Source organism: Ostrea edulis, chromosome 2 (assembly GCF_947568905.1).
Source record: "Ostrea edulis chromosome 2, xbOstEdul1.1, whole genome shotgun sequence".
Classification (NCBI taxonomy): domain Eukaryota; kingdom Metazoa; phylum Mollusca; class Bivalvia; order Ostreida; family Ostreidae; genus Ostrea; species Ostrea edulis.
The window spans coordinates 91,262,215-91,274,469 of record NC_079165.1 but is presented as its reverse complement, the minus strand read 5'-3'; the positions used below and the strand labels follow the sequence as shown (position 1 = coordinate 91,274,469).

Genomic DNA, 12,255 nt, shown 5'->3' with positions numbered 1-12,255 from the left:
TTGAAGAAGAATTAAGAAATTAAAAAGAATAACTGGGGTCGCAACACTTGTTACTGAGCTGTAGTCTTCTAAACATGACCTTTTAGCGCTTAAAATTTATTCAATTAAACTTGATTTTTCTGTTAGTGTTAATACAACATGAGCAACATAAATCAATCATTACATAAAATAGATACATAATCATGTCCTTTAACACTACAGATGAAAAAAGAAATTGATACTGGTAAAGGAAATAAATAGTGACCTTTTTGCACTTGATACACAAAAAACTTCATGATATCAAAATTGAGAGTTTAAAAGGACATATTGGGAGTAATGTCGATTTCTAAAATTTTACATAATTTTCAAGGTCTGGTCTTCCAATTTAAAATGCAACTTAAAAAAGTAGGGGTTGGAGATCAAATTTTTGAATTATTGGCAAAAATACTGAATTTTTATACAGATTTTTGAGTAAATTAATTAAAACTTTTTTAAGAATCGGTATTCTGTTTTGAAAAATAGATCAACCAAGTTAATAAGTTACAACATTTGAACTAGTTCCATGTCTCATCTACCTCTGTCATAAATTATAAAAATATACGTATAGGGGTATAAAAATAGATGATACATTGGATGAAACAGAAACTGTAATATCATGCAAAATTGGAACTTTGATTAGTGAATCCTTCCGCCACAAAATATAGTCCCTGTCAAACCCTTTCAAAATTTGAATTGACACAAAAATGTTCAACTGGATAGGGTTCAGCAATAGATGTGTAATAAATTTGCACCAATGGGACCAGTATTGAATCAGTGGGTACTTAGTTGTAGCATCCTGCACAGTTGTACTCAAAAGCTCAGGAGCTAACTTCCATATATATAGATATAGCATGGCCTTGTTTTGTCTTTACTATAGAAAGTAGGCGGCAATTTTACTCAAAGTAGGGGGTGAGAAATCGTCAGGTGCCGGCTCTTAATGAGAACCCTGTCTTAGAGTAATTAAAATAATTATGTGTTTCATTTATGGGCTAATTCAAACAACTTTTTTTTTACATGTTCAGTTTAATGTATTATACAGGGTGGTGTACACAAATTCTTGCTTTCATAATTCATAACGTTTAATTGTTATCTACAACATTGGTATATGTATACCATGTACCCATCCTAGCATTCAATAGAATTCTAGATGTACAGTATCTTCATCACAGGAGTTAATAGCTCAGAAATTGTATTTTGAATATAGGAATGTAAAAAAAATTTTAGCTCACTTGAGTTGAAAGCTCCATTAAACTTTTCTGTTCGCTTGTTGGACCTCTTTCTGTAAACTTGACACATTTTCGACTTCATCTCAAGAACCACAGTGCCAAATTCAACTGAACTTGATGTAAAGCATAATTGGAAAAGGGGAATTGAGTGGACTCAAATTAAGGGGAATTGAGTGGTCGAAAGTCGTTGCAAGTTAAGATAATTAGATGGTGGGAAAAGTTTTTACCTGCAAATTTATAAATAAAATCTGTAGATATAGGCCAAGGTGACTTCCGTGAGCAATGTGGCCCATATTAAAATTGATTTTTTCCAATATTGGGAAAATGTAGCTAATTTTTCCCAATTCAAAAGGAGTTTAAAAAAAACACAAAAAATCGTGGTCCAGGCTTGGTGGCTATATATTCAGAATTATAATGGGGTCTGTTAACTTCAATGTTGAAGGGATTGTGATTTTATTTAATTTCTTGGACTCGGGTACATAATTATCATGATAAAGTGATGGCACTATTGTTCATGCATGTTAATGTCAGTGGATTCATTTTGCAGGACTACTATGACATAATTAAGCAGCCAATGGATTTGGGAACAATTAAAGAAAGACTAGAAACAAATTACTATTACTCAGCAACTGAATGCATTCAGGATTTCAATCAGATGTTTACTAACTGTTACATATACAACAATCCTAAAGAGGTAAGAAAAAATGTGCTGATTTAGGGGAGAGAGTAGAGGAAAGGTTTATTGGTCAATGGCTGTATACTCTTGTTTTCATTTCAGGACATTGTGTTAATGGCTCAGGTTTTGGAAAAACTTTTTCTGCAGAAAGTGGCACAGATGCCACCAGAGGTAACAAGATATGCTATCTACATGAAATTGAACTGCATTTTATGTCAGAAAAAGAGTTAAAACATTAGTTTTGTTAGGAAAATTGTTTATTTCAGGAAAAAGAGTTGCTGGCAGCTCCGAAGAAAACTCCAAAGGCAAATAAAGTGGCCACACCTCGCACTCTCAAGTCAGCTGTTTCCACTTCAGAGCAAGCCTCATCAAGTACCCCTAACTCTTTGACCTCAACTACAGCATTTGCTCCTAATTCATCGGAAGTCAGTGTCCCATCTCCTGCCAATGTATCCACCACTGCTTCAGGATCAGAACCCGAATCCAAAACTGCTATCTCCAGTAGTACATCCAGCATAGGGGGAATCATGGACCACAATGTACTTCCTCCAGCTCAACCAACCAAAGTAAATCTTCAGTTTATTGTGTATTACATTATCTGATTTTTAAAATTAACAAGTCAAAATTGGGTATACTCAACGGGAAAAAAATTCAAACTGTAGCAAATTCATGCATAATCTTGTCCATTTTTTTTTTTTAAGAATGAAGAATTCTTTAAATTTTTGTGGATACTGAGTATTTTGATAGAAATGTAATTTTTTGAATTTAGACTGTGAAAAGGGGTGTAAAACGGAAGGCCGACACCACGACGCCTGTTCTTGTGGCCTCGTCACCAGGTGATCCATTGTATGAGCCTAGTCCCAAAGTGGAAAAGAAAATTATCAACACTGTTGTGAGCACGCCTGTGGTGCCTGGTAAGATCCCAGCCGTACGGAGAGAGAGTAATAGGAAAATCATCAAACCCAAGCGAGACCTGCCAGAAGAACAGGTAGGTGAAAAGGTATGTTCTTGTTTTAGGCATGCTCTATTTTGTACTGTAGTATTATCTGCATTAATCGGCAACCTCAGTATCTAGGCAGTGATATATGATCATTCATGTGTCACAATCACTGAAGGTGATATCAAAAACCATGTAAATCACAGGTATCAAATGGATTTGATCCCTGCTTCATGACATGGACACAAATATTGTCAATATATATCAAACAAGTTTCTAACTCCATATCTCATGCATTTCATATCAAATATCATAAGTTCTTTTTTTCAAATTTTCACACTGTTTACTTTTAAGATTGATGAGAATTTTTGAAATCCAATACATTTGTATTGGACATTTACATACCAAAGTTTATTGAAACATGGAAAACACTGCATTAGCACTTGAACCAGATTTCCTTAAAGTTTATGGATTTCTTGTAATTGTCAATCTGAACACATTTTTTGAAGAACTGCTGAAATTATTAAAAGACTTGAATGAATTAATTTCGTAATGCATGTGAACATCATTTAAAGTGTTTATTTATTTAAAAAGTACACCAAACTCATGGATCATACAGCATTGCAAGAAACTTTTAATGCTTTTCTTAACTAACTTTTGCATGCCTGTCATAAATGGAAATGGGGCTAAAATTGGATTGCTTGGATCTGTTAAAACTATTGATAGTTCAATGTGTGTTGGGCTTTAAGTAAATTGTACTGAAATTTACTTGTGGAAGTCAATTTAGTAGCTAAAGGCAGTGCTCCAAGTCGCATCTACTATCAGGTCGCAAAATGGCAACCTAGAAATATTTCTGGTCGCCATTTTCAAAATTTCTACTCGCCATAGTAAAAAAAAAAATTGTAAATAAGACTTGCAAGTTTTTATAAATTTGAATATCTTTCAAGTAAAAAATCAACACCCATGTGTGTGTTTGTTTGTTTTATTTTTATACTGAATAGAAATGTGCTGTGAAACATACTGGATGCTAACAAGTCATGTATTTACTCTGGCAAAAGTTGTATTGCACTGGGCCATCCTGTATATTTTATAGTACGTTTCTGGGGAAGAAAACCCAGTGTTCCACACAAGGATTTGCTTTAAAGTTCTCAATAAGTGGGCCTTTACTGTTTATACGAATAAGAGCTTTTACTTTTGTTGGATCAATCTTTTCATGAACAATTAGTACCAGCATCAATAAGAACGCTACATTCCGAGTTTGATTGTCTTTGAAAATTAACAGCAACAGTTGCCTTGCTCGACTTACTGCTAATAGTAATAATGCAGTCACGGACAAAAACATGTAGACTCTTACTGTTACCGTGAATAGTCACACTTTCATGTTTGAAAGATGTACACTCGGTCGTGGCGAAATAGGCAACAGGTGTCCAGAAATGGTGGACGTTGCTGGCTAATTTGCCTCACAAATTCTGCGAAACATTTTGCCATCTCTTTATATCAACCACAAAAATTCCTTCAGGCATTTTAGGACTGGGGTTCTTTTACTTTTGTATTTCTCTTTAGACACTGCTAACGTCGTCTTTAGATGCAGAACTTTCTCCGTGTGATTCTTGAATTTCTTTGTTACATGTACTAGGCTGAGGCTTCTGCCTTTTACTATTGATGTATCCAAAGTGCTTTAAACCTTGTTTTCCCGCCATCTTGATTGCTTTCAAAAGCTGCTTTGACCGAGACTGAAAAATATTTATTCAGACTTCCGATCTCGATTCTAAAATTTTACTGGATGCCCAAATTTTCTCCACTCGCGAAAATGCGACTTAATTATAATTTCTAGTCACAATATCTATTTTGTGGTTGCAAAGGCGACCGTTTTTCTCGCAACTTGGAGCGCTGTAAAGTTATTAATATTAGACGGCTAACTTTTCATAATGAAATATATCTGAAGATTCAATGCCTAACACCACTCTGTTGTATCATTGAAATTAATAGATGAATTATTCCTAAATGTAATGGGGTCTTTTAACTTTTATGTTTAAGATCCAATTTATTGATATTTATGGTTAATTATAAAATCATTGAATAAATTGTGAATTCATTGCCAAGTCGTCACCGTGACTTAAATAAATATCTCTTTTCAGAGCCAGCATGGAGCGAAGAGCAAGAAGGGTAAAATGTCAGAGCAGCTGAAATACTGCAACAATTTAATCAAAGAATTATTTTCCAAGAAACATCAGGTTAGTTGTTTTCAGGCTCTTAAGATATTTTTTTTTGACACACTGATCCATCCCTGCCACTCTTTGCTTGGAAATTACATGTACCGTATAAATACAAGCTATTTATTATGTTGTGTTGAACTGGGATGAGCTGCACTGTGCAACTCTTTAACAGATCTTTGGCCCATTGAATTTTGCATATGCACTATCATAATTTGATGTTCTTGCCCGTTTCAGACTTACGCTTGGCCATTTTATAAACCTGTGGATGCTGATGTTCTAGGTCTTCATGATTATCATGATATCATCAAAAGGCCTATGGATTTGGGAACAATTAAAGTAGGTTGAATAAAAATTATAATACCTGATCTAAATACTGTTGAAACTTTTTAAATTTGTGCATGGCTTACTCTTCTCTCTTTTTTTTTAGTGAGGTGTAATTTTGTGGTTTTTGTATGTCGAGGTCTTCTGTATACATATTTTATTTTATTGGGGTTTTGAATTCTTTGGAGGGGTTGATTACCTAGATGAAAAATGGGTGGCCATGAAATGCTATGATTTGCAGTATGAATTCATATCGAGGGACAGTGATATGGTAATGCAAAATTTACAAAATATTGATTTTTAGATGGAGAACGTTGTCATTGTATGTTTAATCAACATTGACCAAATTTGTTTTACAGAGAAAGATGGAAAACCGTGAATACAAGTCAGCAGCTCAATTTGCAGAGGATATGAGATTAATATTCACAAACTGCTATAGATACAATCCTGCTGATAGTGATGTGGTTGTAATGGCACGTAAACTTCAGGATGTGTTTGAAGTGAAATATGCCACTATGCCAGAAGAGACACTTGACGCTGGCAATGGCTTGGATGATAGTGATAGTGAGGAGTCAGACTTGCCAGAGTCAGAATCTGAGGATGAAGATAGTGAAGAAGAGAGGGAACAAAAAATCAAGGAAATTACTGAAACGGCAAGTTGAGCCACATTGTGTCATATAGTAAAATACAAGTGTTGTAGAAGCGTAAGATGATGAGAACATGCGTGTCATTTGACCCAAGTGTAACGTTCATTCACTGCTTAAGTTGTGATGTTTTATTACAACTTTATGTGGTTTATGAAACATTTACTTGGTAAATGATGTAATTTTATTCTGATTACTGAATACAGTTATAAAATAAATTGGAAATCTAAAGCTGTAAGTATGTATCATTGAAGTCCCATGGTCTCTTGCAGATTAAGAATTTACAAGAGCAGCTAGGAAAGTTGACTGACGAGCATATGCAAAAGTTAAAAATGAAGAAAGAACGTAAAGAGAGTAAAAAGGTGAAGAAAAAGAAGAAGGAGAAGACAATTGTGAAACCTGTATTAGGGGAGACAGAGACTCCATTAACAATGCCTGTTACTAGTGTTTCTTCAGTTGTGCCGCAACCTGTGGACACTTCAAAACCGGCGAAAACGCCGAAAAACAAAGCAAATAAAAAATCTCCCTCAGAACCTAGAAGGAAAAGGACTACTAATAAGAATGTGTCTAGTGCAAAGAAAACTAAAAATTCTAATTTAATTGGACAACTGCCTACACAACCTGTTCCCATGGACAGTGATGATGAAGATAATGCTAAACCAATGACTTATGATGAAAAGAGGCAATTAAGTTTGGACATTAATAAACTGCCAGGTAAGTTTTCTTCCTGTAAAATGGGCAATTGTTGGAAAAGCAAAAGTGCCAGAGAACAAATAGAGTTTGAATGACATAAGTTGTGTAAATTTGCATTTTGTAGGTGACAAGTTGGGTAGAGTTGTGTATATTATACAGTCAAGAGAGCCGTCCTTGCGAGATTCAAATCCTGATGAAATAGAAATTGATTTTGAAACTCTCAAACCCTCAACACTCAGAGAACTGGAAAGTTATGTGATGTCCTGTTTAAAGAAGAACAAAAGGAAGCCCTACAGTAAGCATAGATACAGATGATTTTCATTACATTCTGAGCATGGTGTAGAGAATCTTCTATTGAGGTTCACTATTTCTTTGTTTGACAAGTGTTTATATTTTTTAATAGCAAGGAAAGATTCTGGGAAATCAAGGGAAGAAGCTCAGAAAGAAAAGAAACAGGAGCTTAAGAAGCAGTTGGAAGATGTGAAAGCACAGTTAGGAGGTGGGGCAGCAAGTGCGAAGAAACCTAACAAGAAAGGTACAGTGTTTTTGTCTGTCATGTAAAATCCATTGGTTGTAACGTCTCGCTAGCTCGCTGAAATTAGCTTTTATGATGAGCATGTTGTCTGTCAGTCTGAATGAACTGTAAGAGTGGTTATTTATGCATGGAGGGAAATTTAAACAAATTACAAGGTCACATAATAATAATTTCCCAACACATAGTTGCAAGTATTTGATAAAATATATATTGAGCTACAACATAAGACGCACACACCCACGTACGCGCACAAGTACCCACTTTTACTGTATTTTTGGCATATTTTATGTTTTCAAGATTTTCAAAGGAACTTGTCTGAAAATGCAACGAAACATGGGACAAGTGTAGCACTCTAGATGGAGATGTTGAAAATTAATGGGATCATCTATATCACCGTTTCTAAATCCCCAAAAATTTCAAAATTCATGCAAAATGTACTTGATCTTAGATTGTTTAGAAGGGAAGGGGAAACTAGGAAAAGTTCTTCACATCTGCAAATAATGGTCTGAAGGGTTAGTACCAAAGTTTTACTTGGGACATGAAATAGGAAACTATGCAATACATGTGTATAATATAAAAGACAGGGATACTATATATGGTATGAAATTTAAACATACACATGTAAGTATCATTCATATGCAGTGAATACCAAGTGGTGCTGCAAGATCAAAAAAAATAAAAATTCCGTGTTGAATTCTTGACAACTAATCACATCCCATATAATTTTTAAGAAAGCATGATAAGGATTAAGCTCGCATTAATGATAATATAATGATTACTTGGGATGGCTAAATGCAAGGCAACCAAGGGGCAGTGATTCAGAACTTGTATTTCCTGTACACAAAATACATTCTATTAAGGTCATATTCACCTGTATGAAATTTTTTTTAACTTTTATTTCATAACAAGAAAATGGTCATTTAACTTATTTTCATATTGCATTGTCATCCTCTAATAGCAGGGATTAATCCAGGTTTCGGGGAAAACTATGTTTTTGAGGAATTAGGAATCTTGGACTGTCGGGTGCTAGACAGATCCCTGCTATTAGGTTCTCAATTTCAACATCCCAGATGAAAAAAAAATCCTTAAAACATTTTTATAATCAATGTGGATTTTACAGAAATCTTGCAACTGGAGCAAAATAAAGGAAGCAAAATTTAGTAATCTATAAAAAATATTGTCCCTACCTCTTTTTAAGCCTGATTGGGACTTCAAACTCAGTGATAGGGAAAATGAAAGAATTTGAGGGGAAATATCTTGAAGGGTAAAATGCTTGATTTGGTAGTCAATTTAATCTAGATTAGTCCTTCTATAGCACAAAGAAGATCCAGATCAAAGTATGTGGCCTCATGTGTATCACATGAGTTTCATTTAAGATTCATGTGTCAGAGAAGCATAACTCATGAGCATTGTGGCTATAGGCTTCTCAGAGTAAAGATTTGATATTGTTGTTCTTATTTGTAGAAGAGAGTGGAACTGTGGATGTGGTGGGCGGATCCAGTCGGCTGAGTGGCAGCAGCAGTAGTTCATCAGGAAGTGACAGCAGCAGTTCTAGTGACTCTAGTAGCTCCTCAGACTCCAGTGATTCAGAGTCAGGTTAGTCTGATGGGGGACACCAAACGCATTTTATATCACTTTGTTTTACCTCGCCATTCTTATTGGTGTTCAGAGAGTGTTGGGCAGATATCAAAGGTGGATCTGAACAAATCTCCAGTGATTCTCTATGGGTCAAGAAATCCAATTTCCAGATGCATTACTTGAAATTTGTTGTTTGTTCTGTCTATTACTTGCCAAAGAGTGCAGAATGTGTTACTGTCATGAGGCCAGCCAAATAGGTTGTATGCAGCTGGTACTTGCTATGGTAGAATATTGTAAGAGCCATATGAACATTTTTTAACACTTGCATAATTTTTCATTTAAGTTTATGGTGCTTGTGATGTATTAACCTTCATTCAGCATTTTGAATATGAGTATGGTTTTTCATTCATCTGTGAGTGCGAGTTGAACACAATCTGTTTGTGATAATAGTTTTCACCCCTTATGATACTTGAATGTAATGCTGAGTTCTTGGTGTGTGGTAAAAGTAAATTATTATTCAATCATGTATGAAACACAAATTTATTGATTGTGGAGATGTTATATGTTGGTAAGCAGTATTAAGAGTTGACCCATGATTAACCCCCCAAACATTCCATTGCTACCTGGACGCAATTCTTAGTCTGATGATATCTCGGTAAACAAGTTTTTGTAAATTAAATATGTACAGTATGGCAGTTAATGACTAGGAAAGATAACCAAAAAAAAAAACCAAACAAAAAATTGTTCCCTCCTGGATGTGCCATGATATTTAATGGATTTAAGGTCATTTATTGTTAAGATTTACACTATGTCAAAGTAACACTGATATTGTTTCTGTGTATAGGGCCTCTGTTTATATGAAACCAGTGAGAGCTTTTTAATGAAAAAAATTATAAATGCCACGTGATGAGCTGGCCTCTAAACACAGTGCACTCCAAGGTTTAAAGTAATTTTTGTTTTCCCCATAATTTATTCAAGAAAAGCTTTTTTGCATGAAAGATTTTTATTCAAATTATGAGAGCAACAGCAAATTGTAGTGATTGATTAGATGTGTGTATCAGTTTATACATGTACCTATTGTCACCAAGGATTTTATAACTTGTGCTGTGCTCATTTTCTTTCTTTTTTTTTTTAATTTTCATTTTCTACAAGAGAATTGTACATATATGTGAGAATTATAGATGGCAAACAGTTTTGTATGTATTTTTTATTTTGTAGAAGCTAAGGCAATTTTTTCATTTGTTGTACATACAAAGAATTTAGCTTACCTCATACATGTCATGTAGATCTCTAAAACTGTCAATAAATGATGAAAACACATGTGTACTGATGTATTTTGTGGCTGTGCCTCTTGACTGTAAACATTCTGCACTCGGTAGGGTTGATTTTGGCAATTGTTCCTTTGATTTATTTTGAAATTGATTTCTGGGGTTTGTTTTCCTGACTGGTCGGTTGAACTGGCGATATATTAGAGGTGTTGTTGTGCTAGAGGTATTGAGTGCAGAGGAGTACAGGTAAAGAGACACAGCCGATGTATGGAGCAAGAGGAGAATATCAAAGAGTCTGCTGGACAAATGCCACAGAATGTTCTTGACCGATATTGTATATATAAGAATCAAAATGCAAGGATGAAATTGAACTACAGTAGAACAGATTTGGAGAATGATGCTTTACCATCATACTGGATATATCTGTAGACCTAACCCACACGCATGTGATCTTTGAACTTCATCTGACAAGTACATTTATGATGACAAAAAAATATAAATTTGTCGTCATAGTCATCCTTTCAAGAAAAAACCAAGAATTGTGTGTGAAACACTGATGCCCCCAGATTACAATAAAGTGGAACTGCAAGACTGAAAATATTTTTTTGAGAACTAAATCGGTAATGGTCAAGGTCAACAAATCTGGAATCATTGGAAAGGTCTTCTCTCAAAAAATGCACACGGCTTAATATTAAAACAGTACCTCTTTTGATTTGAAAGATATGGCTTATATTCAAATTTCCTAAAAGTAGTTTAATGTAAAGGTCACCAGGTCAAAAGATTTTGGTGTTAATGGAATGATATTGCCACAAGGACCAAATATGAAAGGTGATTATGAAAGATGACTTTTTAATATTTTTGAAAAACTAGGTTACGGTCAACAAATCTGGTATAGTTGGAAAGGTGTTTTCACAGGAAATACATAAGTGAAATGTAAAAGCAATACCACTTACAGTCTTTACGAAAACATTTAAAACTTGCTGGCCAGTGAACTGTCTGAATTTACTGGCCCACAGTGAAATTTACTGGCCCCCTAAATTTTCATGTTTATCACATACATTATGGAATGCATTGTAAAATTGTACAATTAATTTACTGGAACTATGGTTATTACTCGTATTCATATCCACCCTAAGACATCCTTTCTGTCGATACCAGAAAAACAACACATGTACACAGTATTTTCTCTCTTGGCCCCCAAACAACAAGACTTCAAATTCACATATTTTTCACAAACATGAAAACAGCCCAAGTGCACCTTAGGAAGTAGCCAGACTAGCCTTCTCTACAAACATCAAATGTAAACGATATATTAATTCTATAAACTATAGAAATTGCATAAAATCAGAGATAACTGCAATTGATGTTCATTTTAATTGAACAATGCAATAAAGCAGCAATTACCGGTGTGCGGTGCAATACAGAACGCGGCCATTTTTGTTGTTTCAACAAGTTGTTCGTTTAATATTCACGTGATCAACGTACAAGTTTTTTGACAATTACAAGTATAGTTATCGTTCTTTATGACATAAACAAACCACAATGTCCAAACACTATGTGCTAAGTTTTTATTTATTTTCTATTTTGATAGTAAATTTAAGCAAATAAGACGTTAAGATGTCTAAATCCAACATTATATTTAATGTGACTTACAAAAAGTCAACAAGCCCACTGACTTCCTGATTTTTAATTTTTACTGACCCGACCGTAAAATTCACTGGCCTCGGTCTTCGGACTACTGAGTTTTCGTGAAGACTGCTCTTTCAATTTGACAGATATGGCTCATTCAGATTTTGTAAAAGTAGGTCAGTGTTACAGTCGCCAAATCATTTTAAGATTTTGGTTTGAATGGAACAGCACAGACCAAATATGAAAGCACATCCCCTTTATGGTGTAAAAGGTATGACCCAAGGTTTAAAAGTTTTTTGCCACAGACAGGCCAAAAATTATATGCCCCCCAATCTTCGATTCCAGTGGCGTTAAAACTCCCAAAGAGGATAGAATCTTGGCTCAGGAAGGGTAGATATGGTAAACTATTTTGGAGGGGTGGAACAAAAGTTGTAATTTTGATGCAATAGTGGAAAATGAAATGTTTGTAATTGAAAATGTGATAAAATTGAGTTGAAAGAGGGCTGATGTCTCT

The 12,255-nt window shown here is 34.7% G+C and overlaps 1 protein-coding gene and 1 non-coding gene across 15 annotated transcripts in view; both read left to right on the top strand.

Moving 5' to 3' along the window:
- Nucleotides 1–12,255, top strand: part of LOC125680607 (bromodomain-containing protein 3-like) — a 35,590-nt gene that overhangs the window by 9,555 nt on the left and 13,780 nt on the right. For 4 of the 14 annotated variants that reach the window (XM_048920290.2, XM_056155430.1, XM_056155432.1 and 1 more), the window contains exons 5-15: nt 1,792–1,938; nt 2,023–2,091; nt 2,169–2,486; nt 2,690–2,920; nt 4,996–5,091; nt 5,308–5,409; nt 5,754–6,047; nt 6,311–6,752; nt 6,856–7,026; nt 7,135–7,266; nt 8,731–8,862. In XM_048920290.2, coding sequence (XP_048776247.2) covers nt 1,792–1,938; nt 2,023–2,091; nt 2,169–2,486; nt 2,690–2,920; nt 4,996–5,091; nt 5,308–5,409; nt 5,754–6,047; nt 6,311–6,752; nt 6,856–7,026; nt 7,135–7,266; nt 8,731–8,862 — 2,134 coding nt within the window. The remainder of the gene's footprint in view (nt 1–1,791; nt 1,939–2,022; nt 2,092–2,168; nt 2,487–2,689; nt 2,921–4,995; nt 5,092–5,307; nt 5,410–5,753; nt 6,048–6,310; nt 6,753–6,855; nt 7,027–7,134; nt 7,267–8,730; nt 8,863–12,255) is intronic. The other 10 variants (XM_056155433.1, XM_056155429.1, XM_056155434.1 and 7 more) reach the window with 3 other exon arrangements.
- On the top strand, nt 6,099–6,235 carry LOC125682623 (small nucleolar RNA SNORD10). Its single transcript, XR_007372629.1, has one exon. It is a non-coding gene; the product is annotated as a small nucleolar RNA SNORD10 (small nucleolar RNA).